The 21,436-nt window shown below is 40.3% G+C and overlaps 3 protein-coding genes across 8 annotated transcripts in view; 2 read left to right on the forward strand and 1 right to left on the reverse strand.

Moving 5' to 3' along the window:
- The first annotated feature begins 907 nt into the window (after positions 1-907).
- On the forward strand, positions 908-5,589 carry LOC111658056 (uncharacterized). Its single transcript, XM_023410427.2, has 14 exons — positions 908-1,012; positions 1,418-1,494; positions 1,680-1,752; positions 2,014-2,126; positions 2,241-2,266; positions 2,638-2,775; positions 2,884-2,993; positions 3,099-3,194; positions 3,284-3,367; positions 3,460-3,586; positions 3,709-3,814; positions 4,588-4,770; positions 4,896-4,970; positions 5,079-5,589. Exons 1-14 carry the CDS (start codon positions 985-987, stop codon positions 5,160-5,162), a joined length of 1,320 nt encoding a protein of 439 aa, XP_023266195.1. The 5' UTR covers positions 908-984; the 3' UTR covers positions 5,163-5,589.
- A 1,493-nt stretch (positions 5,590-7,082) lies between these two features.
- sqlea (squalene epoxidase a) lies at positions 7,083-15,164 on the forward strand. The gene is made up of 11 exons (XM_023410541.2): positions 7,083-7,591; positions 7,952-8,213; positions 9,711-9,888; positions 10,451-10,547; positions 10,646-10,759; positions 11,346-11,517; positions 12,075-12,170; positions 12,639-12,781; positions 13,119-13,215; positions 13,330-13,417; positions 13,871-15,164. Exons 1-11 carry the CDS (start codon positions 7,313-7,315, stop codon positions 14,061-14,063), a joined length of 1,719 nt encoding a protein of 572 aa, XP_023266309.1. The 5' UTR covers positions 7,083-7,312; the 3' UTR covers positions 14,064-15,164.
- Positions 15,165-16,177: 1,013 nt separating this feature from the next.
- oxr1a (oxidation resistance 1a) overlaps positions 16,178-21,436 on the reverse strand; it is a 159,236-nt gene continuing 153,977 nt past the window's right edge. For all 6 annotated transcript variants that reach the window (XM_023410444.2, XM_023410441.2, XM_023410443.2 and 3 more), the window contains 4 exons: positions 20,679-20,831; positions 20,421-20,516; positions 18,978-19,051; positions 16,178-18,246 (listed from right to left, as the gene is read on the reverse strand). In XM_023410444.2, the coding sequence (XP_023266212.1) occupies positions 18,111-18,246; positions 18,978-19,051; positions 20,421-20,516; positions 20,679-20,831 (459 nt within the window). In that variant the 3' untranslated portion in view covers positions 16,178-18,110. The remainder of the gene's footprint in view (positions 18,247-18,977; positions 19,052-20,420; positions 20,517-20,678; positions 20,832-21,436) is intronic.

Raw genomic sequence — 21,436 nt, forward strand, 5'->3', positions numbered from 1 at the left:
TTGTACATGTATTTTGATCAAATATCTATTTTTTCACATATAGTTAATTTGTTTATAACTTGTGACTAGTGTGACCATATGACTATACATTATTAATTACAGATCGGTATATAAATTAAAAACAACATGAATTACAACCATGTACCTCATTTATAATTTTAAGTTTGTTTTGCAAAATATTTTAAAATATAATTAAATTAGTCTGATATGTTTTATGTTACACAAAAGTAGAGAGAAAGAGAGAGAGAGAGAGAAGCTGGAGTATTTAAATCAAATGTAAAGTACTGAAAAGAAATGAACTGCCATTATCACCAACTTCATTACCTAACCAAAAGTATGAAGCCAAGATTTAAATACATACACAAACAAGAATTCAATATTTTGGGATATCTAATGTAACTGTATGTGGCATTGTTTCCTCCCAATAATAAATGGAGTTCAAATCCACAAAATGATGGGGTGTCTAATTAACATGAGTAAGAATATCCATACTCCATATACATTAGAATATATGTGATGAAATATAACACCAGCCTATATTCACATCACTTATACAGGGAATCTGTATTATTATAGAAGAAGAATATATACGCTATATATGTGTATCAGTAAAACTTAATTGATAAGTTATAAAAAAAATAATTTTTGCTGTATTTTGAAATATGTGTGTGTATGTGCATATATGTGACTTGTATTGGTTATAAGTGAGAGACATACATTACTCTGACGTACATATTAAGCCTATACCTGTGATTGCCATATGGTCATAAGTCCGATTGAACTTTAGTTTCCCTGTGAATGTTTGCACTAAACCTCAAACTGAAACGGTTCCAGCTGAACCAGTATATAACCGGTATCACTGTCCTGTTCTGAAGGGATTTAGTGACACCTTGTGGCTGAAGAGGGAACTGCACTCTTTGTTTTGGGAGGAAGGACGTGGACAAACTTGCAGCCTGTCAACAGGAACGTTGTTGCTCTGCAGAAATGGCAGCTCAGGAAGAATTCTTTGCGGGTAAATCACGTTATTTCAGTGCTCAAAACTGCTGCGTTCACTTTCTGCTGCGTGTGTGTGTGTGTGTGTGTGTGAGTGAGTGTGTATGTGTGTGTTGTGGACGTTAAATGTCCTGTTTGAGCAGAGAGCGGGGAACAGTGAAGGCCAAGTTATTCAAAAGTATGAGTTAGGTCTGTTTGCGCACACGTGTGTGTTACAGCAGGTGACACTGCAGCCACTGCTGTTTTACAAACAGTTACAACCCTGAATGTGTGTCAACAAAAGTTTTACAGTGATATTCTGCACTCTCCTATCCCCTGTAATGACATATGTTTATGTTGAATCGCTATAACTGCATATCCATATGTCACACTTTATGTTAGTGAAGCTTTTGTTTCAGTAAAAATTGCATAACCTGCTTCACAGGCATTTCCAAGATCCCATATGTTCCCAGTACCGGGCCGGGAGATGTCATGTGTTTCAAACACTACAATGCAGAGGAGGTACGCGCACACACACACACACACACACACACACACACACACACACACACACACACACACACACACACACACAAAAGTTAGGATGATGTGCATGGTGTGGGGATATACTGTAACCCTGGTGATAGTGTGTTGTCACGTGTACTGAGTGAGGGAAGCTGGTCAGAGTTCAGTGTTCCTGTGTGCAGGTGCTGATGGGGAGGAAGATGGAGGACTGGCTGAGGTTCTCAGTCTGCTACTGGCACTCCTTCTGTGGGACTGGTACTGTAACAACTGACCCACCTCTCACATTAATGATCCGTCATCAAACAGTCTGTGGCAGTGGCTCAAATGTTACTTTCATATTCAGGCTTTGTTTAATACAGGCTCCAATAAACACTTGCAACTGTTCTCTGAGCCTTTAAAAGATCTTTATAATCTGTCTTTATACCTTATTTTAAACAGATATAATCATTTGTTTAACGTGAGGTTGCCAGATGTTATTTCTTTATTTTTTATTATTATAATTATCATTTTTCTTAGGTGCTGATCCTTTTGGGTTTCAGACACTCCACCGGCCCTGGAATGAAGGGACTCCCATGGAATCAGCCAAGAGGCGACTCTGTGCTGCTTTTGAGTTTTTCACCAAGCTTGGCGTGAGGGAGTTCACCTGATTTTAATAATTATAAGTTACTTTTACACATAGCCAATCAATGCAGAATGAACATTAATGTATTTATTTCCTTTGTGACCTCTACTTGTTTTCACAGGTTAAATATTACACATTTCACGACAGGTAACTGAGCAGAAGTTTTGTTTTTTCTTTCATCACAGGTCATTTATTTCTGTAGGTCTACTGTCTAATTTTAGGAGAGTAGTGTAGAAAATAATTGTCTTGAGTAATCAAACTACATATTCTTGATGGTTTAAATCAGATAAATAATCCCCCTAGTGCCAGGAGGCTGTTTTATTAGTGTAATACTGGAATAAAAATCTATTTTAGGGCATAAAACCTTGATTGTTAAACCCTGCTTCCTCCACCTCTCTTGTACTACGTGTTGATGGATCTGCATTTAAAAGTAGTTAAAAGCAACAAAATCTAATGAAGACAGGTTTGATTAGACATTGTTCTGTACGAAGCCCAAAGCTGTCCACTGTTTCCCACAGAGACATGGCCCCTGAGGGCTCCACACTGCAGGAGTCCAACATGAATCTGGATGAAATAACAGACCTGGCGCTCCAGCTGCAGAGCCGGACCGGAGTCAAGGTGCTCTGGGTCACCTGCAACCTCTTTGCCCACCCGAGGTGGATATTTTACACGGATCTTTAGGAAACCTTCTTCTGTCTTTCTTCCTCTGTGCTGTGTTTTAGCGTCATTATACGGACATTTCATGTGTAAACTTTATGTCACAGGTACATGAATGGTGCAGCCACCAACCCCGACTGTCATGTTCTGGCCTACGCTGGTGCTCAGGTCAAGAAGGGACTGGATATTGCAAAGAAGCTGGGTGCTGAAAATTTTGGTATGAGGGACTTGATGGTGTTATTTTGTCTAGATGTAAAATATCAATATGTGTCCTCACTGTAATCAATCAATCAATCAATCAATCAATCATTTGTCTTCTCAGTGTTTTGGGGAGGAAGAGAAGGTTTTCTTTCCATCCATAATACAGATGTTGCTGCTGAGCTGAAGCACATGGCCAGCTTCTTCAAAATGGCTGTTGGTAAGTGGAATGAATTATGAATCTGGGTTTCGGTCAGTCTGGTGTTATGAGTAACAGTCTCAGTTTCATATGTGTATATTTGTCATCAGAGTACAAAGAGAAAATTGGGTTAAAGTGCCAGTTTCTGATTGAGCCAAAGCCTAAGGAGCCCTGCAAACACCAGTATGATTATGGTGAGGACCCTTAAACACAAATTTAAACAAAGCAGATCTGCTATTTGATCTCACTGTTTCACAGTTTTATACTTCATTGTTTCCTTTAACAGATGCTATGAGTGTTATAGGATTCCTTAAGCATTATGGCCTGGAGAGTCACTTCAAGTTGAACATTGAGCCCAACCACACCACCCTGGCAGGACACTCCTACGAACATGATATTGTCATGGCCTCTGCGTGAGACACCTTACCTGCTGACAGAATTTTAACTTAATGTCAATCAGCATCTGTATCACCATGACAGCTTTACCTTGACATATGCTAAATGTTCCGTGTCATCCTCGCCTGCTGGTGGACAGGTTTGGCATGCTGGGCTCGGTCGACTCGAACACCGGCTCTCCTGACCTGGGGTGGGACACAGATCAGTTCCCCATGGACATCAGGAACACCACCTTGGTCATGAAGGTGAGCTTTGATTTGGAACAGGAATTTATTGCTGAAGATGGATGTGCCTGAAGGTGACTTTGTCCAAAGACTTTTAGATAAAGATAAAAAAAAAAAATTAGCTTTTGCTAACATTTGTAATTGATTGGTTAGACGAAACATTTGGTTAAAGCAGTATAAAATTTTCTTTTATAACAGTTCTCTATTTAGCATTTCTTTGAAGTCGTGTCTCTGGCTACAGTTAGATTCAGTCCAAAATTCACTCTTTCTGCTTTGGTCTCCACCAGCTCTTAAGATAAATATATGACTTATTAGCAGCTAAATGCTCCACTATGTTCACCAACCATAACTTTGTCTGTCTGGGGAGATTACAGCAGATTTATCTGAGCTTATTTCATTGAAAACAGCTGCTCAGTAAACAAGATTAATAAGAGGAGCAGAAAAACCCAGAAAAAAAAACAAAAAACATAAACAAACAAAAATGAGCTAAAGAGGCTAAAAAACTCTGAGGGGAAATGCAGAATTGATGATAATCCTCTGTTTGTTTTTATATGCGACTCCTTTCACATTACACTTTATCATTTGATCCACTGTAAATAAAAATTACTGATTGGTGCAGTTTTAATCTTCGTATAATCGTATATTACACTACTCCCTGGTTTAAAAATGATAACACAGATTAGCATCTTTTGTAAATATATGTTAGACTTTTGGAATAAATGCTTTGGCTCGCTCCAGTAGTACTGCATCAACTGTTCAAGATCAGTTATCCCTCAGTGCCTCATCTTTTCCAGACCGTCGTTGAACAGGGTGGTCTGCAGCCTGGAGGCCTGAACTTTGATGCTAAGGTGCGCAGAGAGTCCACAGACCTGGAAGACCTGTTCATAGCTCACATCGGAGCCATGGACGCCTTCGCAAGAGGACTGAGGAATGCTGTACGCATCATTGAGGACGGGATTATCACCGGTATGGTGAAGGTACGTCTATGTGTATGTGTATGTATGTGCAGCAAGAGAGTAAATCATAATCTTCATGAAAAATATGATTAGGAAACATGGTACGTTCTGTTTTATGTGTAACTGGTTATGTCTGATTTTAACAGGAGCGATACTCAAGCTTCAGTCATGGTCTTGGACGGAAAGTGGAGGATGGTTCTGCCTCCTTAGAGGAAATGGAGGTAAGACTCCACTTGAGCTCCTCAGTGGGATTTGCTTGTTGAGCTACTGATTAAATGAGGATGAAAAGAGGATGATCCCAAATTAAAAAATTCTGTTTATTATTTCAGGCCTTCATCAGGGAGAACGGTGAACCCAAAGTCACATCAGGGAAGCAAGAAAAGTATGAATCCATCTTTAATCACTACATATAATAAAAATGTTACCTCCCTGTGTCTGTAGATGGAGGCTGTTGACATTAAATAGAAGCTGTTCTACTTTGGTGCTGGTGATGAAACACTGGTGAGCAGATCCAACACACTGCTACACATGTAGAGCACTTTATTAATCCCAGTGGGATAAATAATTACTGCACCGCATAACTGCAGTTGTTTCACTAAACAAGAAAGTGTAATTCCAGATGTGAACACTGTGAGCAGAGCTGAAATGTTTCAGTATCATACAGACTGAGTATTGGACTAATTCACTCAGTCATTAACATGTTTTAAATATTGTATGCGTGTCATTGTGTATCACTAGTGCTATACAAATGTCACCTGGTTTGATCTAACAATGTTGTATTCATCTTAGCTGATGACTGATGAGGAAGCATAACTATGTAATAAAGAAATTCACAATAAACTTGTCATGTGTTGTATCTCAATTTAAATCTAGACAATTGAATCACATCAAGAGTCAGAAACATGTTTTTTTAATTGTCTTTCATACTTTATTGCATGAGAACAAAATGTGTAATACTGATATTACATCATATCTGCAATTTTATAATATTTTGTCACATTTTTGCTTTAACGAAAACCCACAAAAAAGAAAACCTTTTTATGTGAACTTACTTAAACTTTAACTTAATTTGAAAATACATTATTTTTAATGGATAAAAAACAAATAATTATTTATGAACAAAATTATTCCATTACATTTCCTACCTCTCAAGGTTGAGCTGTCTATTATGGCATTCCTATTTCTGTCCAAGTCTAATATACTCATCAGTATTATGTAATAAGTGTGGCCCCATAATCAAATCATTTACTTCATGTTGATTTGTAGTTCTGTAGGTTGTTCTTTCCACCCACTGAAATGAAGGTGGGGTACTTCCTATCATTAGTTGTTTCCTAGCTGCAATTCTTATTATTCTATATGTGGTAGATAGTTTTCTCTTACTACAATTATGTGAAGTGATTTATCTAAAAAAGTTTTTGGTTTAACTGTTTGTTTAGTTCTAAATGTTTTCATAATTAAAGTTATAAGCGATTGCCAGTAGGTTTTTAGCTCTGGGAAGAAAAATAAAATGTGGTTGGGTTACATTCTTTTCACCACAGCTTCTCCATCTGTCATATGTGATTAATCTGACAGACGTTGTTTGTGTTGTGGGACCTGATAAATAATCTTTACATGACAACTATTTCCAGTATTTGAAGTTGGCTGTTCATATCCAAAGACATTTGACACAGTCTGTTGACTTTTCCAAACAAAAGCTTTATTTTACCACTGGGCACTGGTAAGAGCTGTCACTCTGCCTCTTTTTCTGGGTACCATGAATATCGCCTGTGTGATTCAGATGTATTGTTCAGAATATAAACGTGAACGTGCCATTATTTCCCTGTTTCTTCTGATACAAGTAGAGACTGTCTATTTGGAAGCACAATATTTATTGCTAAAATGTGTATTTTTGTGATGTGTTTTGTATAATTAGTAAGATTTGTTTTTAGTATCCCCACTTCTGTTGCTATGGTAACAGCTTTCAATCTCTGCTTAGGCTACGATATTTGACCTGCAGCCAAAACGATGGTCCTGGTTTACACCTCAGAGTGATTTATCCTGTCAAACATGACCCATCTCTGCTCCGGGTGCCCCTCTCACCCAGCCTCTGCTCTGTCAAATAGATGAGACGCTCACCTTTCCACTGACATCACATCATACTACCAGCCTGCTGTCCCGCTGTCCAATCAGCGGCTGAGGGGAGGCCCATCACCGGCAAGGCTGTCCAGTCAGCGGATAGCGTGAGCTCTGCTCACCGTCGCGTCACTCCTGATTGGACGGTTGAGCTGTGGAGGAGGCGGGACGCGAAGCCACCGAATCCGAAGTAGTCCGTGTTTCTCATTAGCATAAATTATTCAGCAGCATCCCTCCGACTGTCTGTGAACACATTATCATGACTTACAAAGGTAATAGTTTGTTTTGGGTTGGCTGACTTAATTTTTTGGAGCAACTGAGAAACAATGAAGAATCATTTATAATTGTTTCTTTCTACGTGGTGATTTTTTTTAACAGCCTAAAGAAAACCTGTTTCTCAGCCTTACTCTTTCACCATTACTATCATTTAGATTTTTTAAATTCCAAAAACATGTGGACTTTTTTGGGAATAGCGAGCTTCACATATCTTTACAAAAAATCGGAGGTAGTTTTGACTTTTGCTCACAAAGAGCTGGCGATGACCGCAGCCTTATTCCTCACAGTTGGGCTGCTGCTCTCTTATATCAGGTATTTTCATGGGCATAAGCTCAGACTCTCTCAGGTGTTACATTTGCCTCTGAGCCTCCTGTCTTTAGTCCCTGTTATCAACCACTTAATCCCTCAAACTTCAACACAGAGGAGCGAGAGAGCGGAGAACAACTGCACAAAGGTAAGAGAATTCATATGGATTCATGTTGGTTTTGTGAACAAAGGAAGATACAGAGAGATAATAGAAAGAAAGCATGACTAGTTTTCCATTCAATTTGAGTCTTTTATTATTTTCTTTCAGCTGTTTTAATTTTTTGTAATCAAAATCTTTCTCAAAATTAGTTTTCTTAAGTTTTATTCAAGCATCTCTGAGCTAAAGACAAGTGCGGCAAATATTCATGTGTGTTTATATATTCAAAGACTGCAGCTGAAATCAGAGGAACACGGCTGATTATTTGATGAAGTGTAAAAAAAAAAAAAGTACATTTCAGTTCAGTTTGGGCTTTACACTGTGTGTGATGAGGTTCTCATTGTTTATCAGCGTCGGAGAACGAGGAAAAGAGTCGATGCCGACACCTCTGCCAGAGACAGTGCCTCCGCCAGCAGCTCCTCTGTGGCCCCGGACGAGCCAGATGTGGTGATAGTTGGGGCCGGGGTCCTGGGCTCAGCGATGGCAGCTGTCCTGGCCCGGGACGGGAGGAGGGTAGTTGTGGTGGAGAGGGACCTGAAGGAGCCTGACAGGATAGTCGGGGAGCTGCTGCAGCCGGGAGGATACAGGGCTCTGAAAGAGCTCGGGCTGGAAGGTCAGTGACAGAAGCTCCTGTGAATCTACTCTGTGATCATGGTGCTCTGTCTCATTGCAAGCTGTTTTTTGCATTTGTTGTCAAAGAGGTTAAAGGTCCTAAAAACCAACTATCTCTATAGCTTCTTACTAGAGCGATGGGGTCCAACATGAACGTATGATTACGGTTGTTTCACAGTGTTTTGTCTGTGCTGTGCTGTTCACCGGTTTGAAGTGGGCAGGGCTCAGTTGGAAAAGGTGATGTTACGTTTCTCTCTGCACCAATTGGATTAGAAATATCTGAGTCAGAATCTGGTGACAGTTTGTTGTGTGTTGTTTTGTCTGATGATAATGATAATAATGTATAGAGCAGTTTTCAGAGTTTTCCACATCACAAAGTGCTTGACAAAGGCAACAAAATAAACTAGACAAGAAAATCAATAGGTTGCAGTTAAAAAAACAGATAAAGCAATCAAGTGTATAAAAACCAATATGGAGTAATTTTAAGAGAAATAAAAACACAGCTCTCCGATAAACTTATGTTTTAACAAGGGTTTTAAAGGACGTCACAGACTCAGATGTTTTTTTTTTCTGAACTTTTTTTCTGAACTGACTCTGATTGCTGTTTATTCAGTTTGTTCAAATATGGAATGTGTTCAGGAAATAACTAAGATTTCTCACATGCTTCTATTAATCTATACGTATACTGCATGCTGATCAGTGTGGTCACAGAAATTCAGTGTAAGATGATAGCTTTTACTCTGAGTCACCTCATTAAAAGTATTAGCGTTCTGCATAGATCATACTCAAGTTCTAATAACAAATCTCCGCTGGAACTGAGAAAACCTGGTACTTTATTTGTAAATCATCCAAAGAACAAATTGATCCAGTCTGACCGAAAATGTAAACTGCTCATTCATCACGGTGAGAAGATAATTTATGTCAGTGTGTCGCACAAAGAAAGAATAACCTAAATATTTCCAAAATGATAATGTGTCTGTGATTATCTGTGACGTTACAGTGACCACATCACACAAAAAATCTCTCTTTAATTCACAATTGAATTAATTGATAAATCTTTGTTTTAAATTCAGGTTGAGATGCTAAAGGTTTGAAATATATGAAATATTACAGGATGAATTTTAGGGAAAATGTGTATAAAAGGAGGTAAAAGAGCAAAATACATCTAGAACATTTCAATTTGATGTAATGGTGCAGCCATAAAACGTGTAGTCTTAGGTTTGAATATTAAAATGTCAATGAGCAGTTGGAACAGGATGATACAGAATATTTGTGTGGAAAAGAAGGTTAAAGGTTAAAAACTGTATGTTGAGGGGTAAATCTGCTCACTTTCATTGGTCTTACCTCTGTGAAACTCATTTCAACAGCTGAACAGTCAAACTTCTCTCCATGTCATCTGCATTCACTCACGCAGATGCTGTATGTAAGCAGCAGCAGACTGCATGAATAATGAGTGTGTGCTGTGAAACCGTAACCTGTTGCGCGTGTTTGGCCTCAGGTTCAGTGGAGGGTCTGGATGCCCATCTGGTGAACGGCTACGTGATCCATGACATGGAGAGCAGCACAGAGGTGGAGATCCCCTACCCTCAGGAGGAGACCAGCATCCAGTGTGGTCGCGCTTTCCATCACGGTCGATTCATCATGGGCCTGAGGAGAGCCGCCCTGGCCGAGCCAAAGTGAGCAGAGTCAAGAAAAGAGGAGTTCGTGTGCCAAGTGGCTAATGAGATGACATTGTTTCTGACAGCACTGAGGGGTTGGAAGGAACAGCGGTATCATTTAAAATCTGCTGGCTGCCTCCTGCCTTGTCCTTAAATGTCCCTGATTTGTTCTGCTCTATAAAGCCAAGTGACATGACTCGTTAGACAAAGAAAATCCTAACTCAAGAGCCACTGACTGGCTTTTTCTGGAGGTTTCAACTGCTCCTTTAATCATAATCTCAGCCCTGTAAAAAACTGCAAAGCAGATGCTGAGTTAAGAAACTGCTATTGTCCATCATGCTTTGTGTAAGGTAGTTTAATAGTGTTATTTTAATGTATCAGTGGCTGGTTAAATTTACTTTAAGACAACATTTTTTTTTTAAAGAAAAGTCAATGATGGTTCACTGATAAGCCCTTAATATTATGTAATAGTATTTGCTTAACCATCAGAATTTACCATTTCCACCCTATGGGGAACATTTACTCTCTTCATGTTGCCCGTGCACGCTGAAGTGTCTGACTGTCTCATTGCGCCCCCCAGTGTCACATTCGTAGAAGGCACCGTGAGCAGTTTGCAGGAGGAGGGCGGCTGCGTAACAGGCGTCCAGTACAAGGAGAAAGAGACTGGAGACATCAAGGTAAAGACAGGAAACTCTGCAGCACATGTTCTCTCAGCTCATGCACGGAAATTCTGTGTCTAACGCATAAAGTGTGTGACGACTGTGTGAACCTGCAGGAAATCCACGCAGGACTGACCGTGGTGGCCGACGGCTGTTTCTCCAAATTCAGAAAGAGCCTCGTCTCAGGGAAAGCTCACATCTCCTCTCACTTTGTTGGATGCCTCATGAAGGTACCTGTTTGACTGCTGCCACGAACACCACACTGAATAAACTGAGACTGAAACGAATCCTGTCAAACATAAACAGTTAACTGGCGACTATTTTGAGGAAAATTGATTGTTTCAGTAATTTTTCAAGAAAATGTCTAGTTTCAGATTTTCAAATGTGAGAATTTCCTGTTTTTCTTTTTGTCATTTATGAGAGTAAATTGATATTTTTTGGCTTTTGGACTGTTGCTTGGAGAAAACAAATAATACAAAGATGCCACATTGGTCTCTTGAAAACTGTAACAGTCATTTTTCACTATTTTCTGACATTTTATAAACAAAGAACTGATAACATGAGAGAATAACTGGCAGATTTATTGATTATGAAAATAGTTTTGCAACCCCTAAACTGCTCAACTTTCACTATAAATTACTAAATTCCAATTGATTTGGGCAAAATGTGTGCAGACATTACAAATGAGCCTTTACCAATTTTAAATACGACTAAGAGTGAAATGCAAAGCCACGATGTATGTGCAACCCACTAAATCACTATGTTAAATAAACTAAAACCAGGACAACACTGAGTTACCATCATGCTTCTTCCCAGGACTGTCCCCAGTTTAAAGCCAACCACGCTGAGCTGGTGCTGGCTAACCCAAGCCCGGTGCTCATCTACCAGATCTCCTCCTCACACACCAGAGTGCTGGTGGACATCAGGGGCGAGATGCCACGCAACCTCACAGAGTACATGGCCGAGAAGATATACCCACAGCTACCAGGTACAGGAGGGATGTCATGCAACTTCGTCTTGAAAACGTCCCTGAGCTTTTATTCTTATATAATTATCTCTCATATAAAATGTTCTTGGCTTTGAGTAGAGTGATGAGTGGTCACAGGATGTAATGAGGTTATTTGAAAATCCTCTTCTTGGAATAATTTTTGCTTTTCACAACTTTTTATGAAGCATTGATGCCAGAAGTAGGAATCAATGACCCTGAATATATCCAGACTGCTGCCTGTGCTGGCGTCTGTGCCGCTAAGGAAGCTGCAGTTGAAGGGTCTGACATTCATGGTGCGCTCTGCTATTCAGCTGAAATATCAAAGCCACATTATCAAAGCGCCAGCTCCGGTAACCTTCGCAGAGGTCCAGCTGAAACGGCGTCAGCGGAGTCGGTCACATTGATACATTGATAACTGTACATTCAGACACCAAAAGAAAAATAGGCTTTTTTTTTTTCTTCCTGTGCATGTGCCCAGCATGCACCTTTTGGTTTTCATCCACAGAGCCGGCTAAGTGATCGACCACCTGTGCTCTCGCTTTCTCTCCTTCCTCCAGAGCATTTAAAGGAGCCTTTCATGGAGGCGCTACAGAACGATCGACTCAGATCCATGCCTGCCAGCTTCCTCCCTCCCTCCCCTGTCAATAAGCCAGGTACTGAAGTGTTATCGACTGTGCTGCTGTTTAAGATGGCCAGAGGGAACGTATTGAACTGATTTCTGCATGTGTACGGTATAATGCATGTTTTTGAAAGGAGTGCATCACTTTGGACATCGCTATATGATAAAGGATTCCCTGGTTGTCGACTAAATTGCAATTGAAACTAAATTAATAGTATTTAGCTTTATGGATAAATTCAAAAATACATGTTTTTAAACTGACGCTCACATTTAAGAGAATAGTTCAGTTTTGCAAATACTCTTATTGGCTTTCCTGCCACTATTTAGATGAGAAGATCAAGACCATTCTCATATCTGTATGGTTAATGTGAAGCTACTGCCGGCAGCTGGTTAGCGTAGCTCGTGGGAACAGCACAGTTTGGCTCTGTCAAAAAGGCATTTTATTAACAACTGGTGGTGCATATTGGGTTTGCGAGACAAAACAGCGCTCTGTCGTTTGCAGGCGTGCTTCTCCTGGGTGATGCATACAACATGAGGCATCCTCTGACGGGAGGAGGGATGAGTGTTGCTCTCAACGACGTTCGCATCTGGAGGAGTCTGCTGAAGAACATCCCAGATCTGTACGAAGACGGAGCCATGCTGCAGGTGAACGCAGGAACAACCTGACCCCCTGAATTATTCAGTGCCCCCCCACCCCTCCAAAAAAAAAAAAAAAAAAACTTGTCAGGATTAGAAAACCTATGACAGCATTCAAATGACACTGTAATGTATGAAATGTATCTAAAAAAAGGCCTGTGTACAGATCCTGCAGAGGAGAGGCCTTTAATCTTTCTGCTTCTTGTGTATGAAAGCAAGTAGAAGCTATATTTGGAGCCTGTGCTGCATCACCTTTGCCTCGTCCTGTTATTCCCTCAGCTGTATGTGAGGGGCGGCAGACCAGTGTGCAATATTAAACTCTGCCGTTTTTTCTTCTCCTCAATAGGCAAAGAAAAAATTCCACTGGGAACGCAAGTCATCACATTCCTTTGTAGTGAATGTGTTGGCCCAGGCCCTGTATGAGCTTTTTGCAGCCACCGACAGTGAGTCCCTGCTGCCTCTGCGTCATGATTATTATTATTTTGCTTTGTATAAACTGCAGATAATGGTCGTTTGGATTCCCATCGTATTCATGTGGTTGTTTTTTTGTTGACTAGATTCTCTTCATGAGCTGAGAAAAGCCTGTTTCCAGTATTTCAAGCTGGGTGGAGAGTGCATTGCTGGACCTATTGGACTTCTCTCAGTGTAAGCATTGAATAACATCGTCCACTATAACAGGATAGAAAGCGTATGACATGATGGAAAGGTGGTCTTCGATTAAAGGAATAGTTTGACATTTTGGGAAATGTCACCTTTTTGCTTTTCTTGCCAAGAGTTAGATGTGATCAATACCACTTTCATATCCGTTCAGTATAGGGCTACAGCCAGCAGCAAGCCAGTTCAGTGTGGAATAAAGAAAGAGGTAAAACTAGCATGAGCTTAAGCTAACTAGTTACATCTTGTTTGTTTAGTCCTAATTAAAGCCTAAGCCTTAATGGTGCTAAGCTAAGTCTTAGTCTTGTCACCTCACATGGCAAGACAGCAAATAAGCACATTTCCCAAAATGTGAAACTATTACTTTAGATACAAGATAAACTACAAGTGAGTCTCTATTTTGATATTGAATGAATAACATCATTATTATTTTTTTTTTACCAGGTTGACACCTAAACCCATGACCCTTATTGGACACTTCTTTGCTGTGGCGCTGTACGCAATCTACTTCAACTTCAAGTCCGAGTCCTGGAGCACCAAACCTCGAGCTTTATTTAAGAGTGGAGCCATCCTGTACCGAGCCTGCACCGTCATGCTTCCACTTATCTACTCTGAACTCAAGTACTTAGTGTACTAAAGAGCGCAACACCTGGACTCAGACAGACCCGATCCCAAAGTCAGGTCTTAACAACTCTGGCTTAGTTGGACAAAACTTGCAAAAAGCTGGTATTTGACAGTTCTTTCTATGTTTGCCTTCCTGCTGCCGTCTTAAACAATGATTTTGCTACTGAGGGTTTTCTACAATTCGCCCCTGCTACTGCAGATGTCATTATCTTAATGTCCTACTTCATGCCTTGTTCCAGTTTGGACATATCATGCAACAACGCCATATTGTGCAATTAGCAGGGTTTGTGCCCACCCACAGCCTGTCCTATATGCTATAGGATTGCAACATACTGTATATTAGCTCACACCATGAATTAGACTGAATATTCAATACTGTGGAATTATTCCTGCCAAACAGAATACCATGTGGAACATGGCATCTCAATCTGCTTTTTTGCTGTATATTTTCTTGTTGAGCTGATTTAGCCTGTATTTGATATGGGAAATCCATCATTAATGATGATATATTTTTAATACAAGAATGCCTAATTATAAATCTGAAGCACTGATGATGGGAGAATATTAAACAGCAGCTGTTTACATTGTATTTCCAACAAAAATCACACTTTCCCAGGATATTTCCAGCCTTATTTTGTTGAGCAGGAAGTCATCAGTACTTTTTGTTCAAGTAACGCACATTATTTTCTTGTAATGACTGTTTCCTGCCTTCCTAAGACTGTTGCTCTTTACATACTGTGATAAGAGACTTTTTATAACACATTTTGGTTTCTACACTCTGAGTCTGAAACCTGCTGACAGTGCAGCTAAATGTGACAAACCCATCATCAGAGAACCCAACAAGGATCTCTGTGCTGTGTTAGTGCTGCTGGATGTCAGTAAACACCTGATGCAGCATGTCGCCTGGGGGAAGTTTGGCTTTGACCAGGAGCTGAGACAGAAGGAACGATGCTAACCTCAGGACCAAGTCAGCGGATGACGCTCAGGTGTTGTTTCACCTGAGCTGACAGAGACACGGAGCTCCTGAAGTGAAGTTCACCACAGCTGCACTGTCGTGTTTACCTGTGCCTGTGTTGGGCTTGATCAGCCATTAAATAAATCACACACCACATAAGATTCATGGTTTAGTTTTCTGTTTTTACAGACTTCTCTGGTTAATTTGTATAATTTTCATCTTTCATTATTAAATGCATTAAGATTGTTAATATTAAACAATGAATCAAATCGGTAAGGGAGAATACCAAATTAAGTTTTAACACCACTGGTCCAATACTAACAGATATGACCAGTAGATGGTGCTCACTCACAGCTGAAGCCGTTTGAGCTGAGGCAGTTTATCACCGTTCAGCCCTCAGTTCCTCTGCTGTGCTTTGGCTTTTGCATTCAGGATAATTTATAGTGGAACATGATGAATTGTTGGGTGTAAGTTTTCAGATTTGGCTTGGTATTGGTCTGATGCTGCAGCTTCATATATCTGGGTTGGTTTTAATAAGAGTTTGGTAGGAATATCAGACATAATATAGTGAATGCAGCAGTGATCAGCTGGGCTCCCACACTCAACATATCATTTTAAGAGTCCAAAAAGGTATCTTTCTTGCTGTCAAAACCTGGTGCCTACATTACCCACAATGCAATTTAACCAGCAACAGTCAGATTGGAGACTTAGTTTTCAGCTTAAAAAATTAGTTTGTTTCGCATCTGTTCCTTTAAACTCTGGGAAATCTCCTTAATTAAATAATTATAAATTTGTAGCAAGTGTTAAAGAATGAAATTAAATCCAACCTACAGAGCAGCAGCTGGAGTCTGATGGGCCAAACTCTTGCCATCTGAACAGTTCAGTTATTGGCAAAATTATTGTTTTTATTTCTTTTAGTTTGAGTTTTATTGTATAGTATTTACAAGTCCAGTATTAAGTATTATTTAACACAAGTTCCAGTGGCACACTCCAGACTCTATGTACCTCGAACTACATGGCTACAAATGAAGCCCAGGACACAAAGAGTTACTCTGAAGTTGTGTGAGGCCGCTGTCCATCTCCATTTTTATCATGACCTGATAGAATTCAACAAGTCGACAAGGCTGAATAAAAGAGAAAAATAAGCATCACAAACTCAGTCATATCCCAGGTTACAACAATTAATTTAGCTTTATTGTTATTTATACATCACTGATACATTGTATTCTGGTGAAATAATTGGAAGAATTATCCATATTATTCTTTGTGACTCCACAAGGACACAAATACTGGTGTGGAAGACCAGAAAGGGGGGAAGAAAGCTCCTTGGGGGAGGGTTACGTACTGTACACACTTCCCTTCACCCACCATCATCTGCCTGTCAGAGGTCAGTCTACCTGCATACCTACCTGTACCTACTGAGACTCACCTGGCAGCCACATGAGGAGAGAACCCGAGCCCTTCTGCCGTGTTCAACCACATTCAACCCCCCCTTCCTACCTTAGAGTAATCCTCCTTTTTAGACACACAGAGCATTAGGGCATACCCTTATTGATATTGGTAGCAGCAAGCTTTCTACTAACAGTTAACATCTTAATGATCTAAACAAAAGAGTACTGTACAGCTACTGCTAAGAGAATCTAAGAACCTGGTTTTAACGCTTTTACACCAGATTAAAGTGCTAGAAGCAACCCACCAATCCACGCTTTATTATATATATATATATTTATATAGTATTATGTATTTATATATATATATATAAAGGAACAAATCTATTTTGACATTAATTTACAGGGTAATATACATTATATTGTAACAGCTGAAATATCAGCACAAATAGATCACTGTCACACTTAACAGCAAAATATATATGATTATATAAATCCATATATAATCATATATACCAATATATAATTGTCATATATGCATGTAAAACAGTTAACCACGTCTCAGGCTTTTCAAATGATACCCAGAAAAGCAATTGTGTATCAAGACGTAAAAGCTTTACACAAGTTTCTCTCTTGAAAGAGCAACAGGCGGCAGCAAAAGTGCCACGACCTGCAGGTATTTGAGGTCACAGGACAGTTATTTGCATATTCCACAAATCTATTGCAACACATTACTGTCTACAAACAGTACAGCCAGCATCCTGCAGGAGGAGCCGGTGTTAGCTGGACTCACACGTACACCCACTGAACAGAACATTACGACGATGGGTGATCTGATTATAGCTATGTGCTTTCAGATGGTGTGCTATGACAGTGAACAACAGGAGGACTACAATACACAATACTCTATAAGTTTAGCCTCAGAAGACAACCCTAAACTGTACTGTACTTTAAAAAGACCCCCCCCCCCCCCCCCCCCCCCCACTTCTCTGAGTTAAGTGTCATCGTATCCTGCTGCATGTGTGTTTTGTATATCGGTGTTTTACCACAAATCACAACTTTACTTTGACAGTCCACCATCACCAAGAATAATGGAATGTGATCAGCTTTTGTCTCCTTTTCTCCCTCTAACTGGGTCTCTCTCCATCAAGGCTGACAGCACAGTGAGTAACATCCTACTGATTAAACAAAGTCCTAGGGGGTTTGAGAGGGTGCTGGGACTCCTTGAGGTTCTGTAAAGTTCAGTTACACAATCTGTAGCAATAGGACAGTTCTCTCTTCTCTCAGCAGTCCCAAACCTCAGCCGCCATCATCTTCACCGCCTCTCAGGAAAGAGGAGCTCCGATGGTCCTTTCCTCTTCAAGGCCTGATGGTCCCTTCCCTGCTTCCCTCTCCTCATCCCTCTGGTACAACCTCATCTCACAGTCTCTTCACCATCATCATCATCATCATCACTGATCTACACACTCCCCCTGCTCTGCAAAGACGCTGCACAAGGCTGTAACAAGATACACACAAAGGTAATTTTTCACAAAGAAAAAAAGCTCCGTAATAACTGCAGTAGTAACGCACAACAAGCATCCGATAGCTGGCTTCCGGCCTGGGGAGCCTTGGTGATGTGCAGTTGGGTTTGGGACATTGCCATTGTTCTAAAGGAGGAGGTCTCCTCGCTTTGCCCTTTGCAGGACTTGTTTTTTTCCCTGTGATGCACTGTCTGTTATTCAAAAGCCCAGATCTCTATGTCCTGCACATAGAAATCCTCCTTTTTTGAGAGCATGGGGTTCCCGAACGTTTTACATGAGTGACTTCTGCCGTGGTAAAGGTCTCCGTCCAGCCACAGGCCAAACTCACCACTGGAAGAGAAGACAACATGCGGTGTTAATCAGGTTCAGGGTCTCAGGGTACCAAGGAGTTTTGAGCTGTGATGGGGTCTCTGCCAAAATGGATTATCTCCTTGTTAATAGCATTATTTCATTTAGCCTAACATGAAAGTACATGCATGACTAAGGCTGGGTATTAAATACTTGGTGTTCATAGCACTGAAAGTTGGCATTTGGTCAGATGTGAACAATAAGCCTGTTTACTTTTTCTTTGATCAGATATTTACTCATTTAAAACAAATTTGACACTTCTTTTATCAACATTTTTTGATTTAGGCAAAAGTTCTTGCTGCTTGCATTTTAAAAAAAATGCTGCAGATAAACATGTTTATATTTCTTGGAGTTATCCAATAAATAAATAAAATTTTGGTATCAAAGCTCAAAAGTACCAAAGTTCATACAGAATCATATCAGCACTACTGAAATATTTAAAACAAAACCCAGATCTCAGCCTGATACAAATAAATCAAGTCAAAGAAATTTGTTTCCAATCAATGTGGAGCCCTATTTTAACATTTGAACAAGATGGTTTTTCCTTCGCGGCTCCATAATCAGAAAAAGATTAAAATGATACAGTAACATTCTTTTAATGCTTTGGACATCTCTGGATATCACAATAAACCACACTTAAATATTACCACATGTGATATGATTCAATAACAGAGACCATACAACTGTGTCCTTCAAAAGCAGCTTGGACTCACCTTCCTCCACCAAATGCTAAGGAGTCCGTGTCTCCCTTGATGAAGAACATGTTGTCACCTGTCCATTTGTACACCTGTCGCAGACACAATAGAGCATACATTAGAAGATAGTGCACGACATATTCATTGTTGACACAATCTAATATCCTCTGTCCAACACTCTTCATCCTGGTGAGAACACAGTACACACACGTTAACCTCAGCGAGAGGATCCAGATTTAACATCTGATAATTCACTTATAACTTTCAGACACAACCAAAGGAACTAGCTCATCATCAGAGCTGCCAGCTGATGTCAAAATCCTCTCGGATACACCAACATATAAGTCAAAGCAGATGAATTGGTTCATACAGTTCTTCAGACATTAATGAGGAGACTAAAGCAACTTTATGTAGAAAAGTTTTGTGACTGCAGCATTTTTCAAACTAGTCTTATGGCATGAGTTCTTGTCAGTGGTACAACATGACAATCCCAGCAAGTCAATCTGTTGCTTTAAGCCCATTCGTTTGTGTCTCTGGCTGTGTGAAGTGTAAAGCTTCAATGTTATAAACACAACAGAGCAAGCAGATATTTACCATAACATGTATGATAACACAACAGAGTGTGTTTGAGGGTCATATGCATTAAGAATGCGCAAGTCTGCATATATGTATTTTACCAAGTTAGTTAGTTTTCCAAAAAATGTTTTCAGTTTCACAGAACAGGATCAGGCTTGAAATGAGCGTGTGCATGTATGTGTTCGGAAGCTGCCTTGGTTCCAGTCTAACAGAAACGATATATTTCAAAGCAGTATTGATTGATTTTTATTAGGTCACTTGGGTGCAACGGCACAAGCTGTAAACACAACACTGACATATTAGCACCTTATAAAGTTGATATGGTTACAGCTGCCTAGTGACCCATCCAGCACAAAGTGAGCAACATCAGCATTCATCTGAAGCCATGTCTCTGGCCATCTGACAGATTTCTGGCCAATGTTCAGTCTGTTTTTTGAGAGAACTACCTGGCTCTTCAGCTGCTAAACGCTACATTCACCTGTAAACAGCTGCTGCTGCTGCTGGAAATGAGGCTGATGAGAGCAGTGAGAATGAAACAAGACCATAAAGTTGCGGCCGTAAAACCAAAACAATGGCCTTAAAGCTCTGTAGAGCAGAGGGGTACAGCAGAGAGGGTGATTACTCTAAATGGGTTTGTCACTACAAGCAACACCTTTCCCATTACACATAACCATTTGATCCTCTGTTAATACAAAACACTGATTAAAGCAATATGGGCCACTTATACTCAAGTTCTGCTGCATGTCCTCTAAGCATAAAGTTAACTTTAAAATAACAATACAAAACAGCTCAATCTAATGTCCAAATTTAAAACCAACCAGGAGCAATGGGACACTTTGAACTTTCATAAGAAGCCAGAGTCTTCAAATTGTGGAGGGCACTCACCTCAAACTCTGGATTGAAGGTGAAGAGGAAGGTCTCTCCTGTGCCATAGAAACCATCGCTGACTTTAAAGGGCTCGGATGCCAACGCACCAAATACCTGGAGAAACAGGAGCATCTGATTATTGTAGAGTCTACAAATAACTTTTACTTTAATAGGAGAGTTAATAGAAAATTTTTAGTGGCAAAAACATCAGAAGTTGCTTCCAACATATAACACAGCATACTACTACAGTGTGTTTCTATTCAATGTGCAGCTTACCTGGCCGTCACTGTCTTTAATGACCATGAGCACTGGGGTGTCCTGGCCCTGCATGGCTCTGTACAACGTCTTAATGCTCATGCCATGCTTTGACGTGCCAAAGGCCAGCGTCCATGGGTACCCAATGGTCCGTGGTGGGAGATTCCTTGCAAGCTGTGGGGGAAATAATAATGAAAAGGGAAGGTTGGAGGAAGAAAAAAAAAAGAGAAAGGAAATGAAAAACAGAAAGGCCACAACCAACGATGCTCAATTACATCTGCAGTGACCTTTTAACACCATCTGGCGTTTAAAGAAGATCAACAGGGCTCCAAACACACAGAGGAGCCTCAAGAGAAAGAGAGGTCTAGCACTCCCTGAGAGAGAGTGCTGCCCTGCTGCTGACAGACTGAAGGATTAACAGCGGCTGCGGTTCATGGGGAAATAAAGCCGACAAATTGCACTGAAGGAGCAGTACAGTGTATGCGTGATTTTAATGGACAGATAAAGCATACACTGACTAAAACACTGAATTAAAATGACAACTTTTTGCAGCATACAGCACCATTTCCAGCTCTATGAAACAAAGGTCTTTAACCGCTCCACTCTCCAATAAGTCATCAGTCCCTTTGTTCTTTTCTTGTTGGTTCAGCACATCCTCCAGTGGTGGAGCTGAAGCAGTCGTGTAATCGTCAGGAGATGAGCCCCGACTGGGCTCACCTCTGCTCCGCTGTGAGCCGAGCCTGAGCTCTGAGCTCGTCCTCAGAGTGATTAAAGGAAGC

The sequence above is a fragment of the Seriola lalandi genome, unplaced genomic scaffold (assembly GCF_002814215.2).
Source record: "Seriola lalandi dorsalis isolate HSWRI2012SDOR001 ecotype SW California unplaced genomic scaffold, Sedor1 jcf7180002054425, whole genome shotgun sequence".
Taxonomy (NCBI): domain Eukaryota; kingdom Metazoa; phylum Chordata; class Actinopteri; order Carangiformes; family Carangidae; genus Seriola; species Seriola lalandi.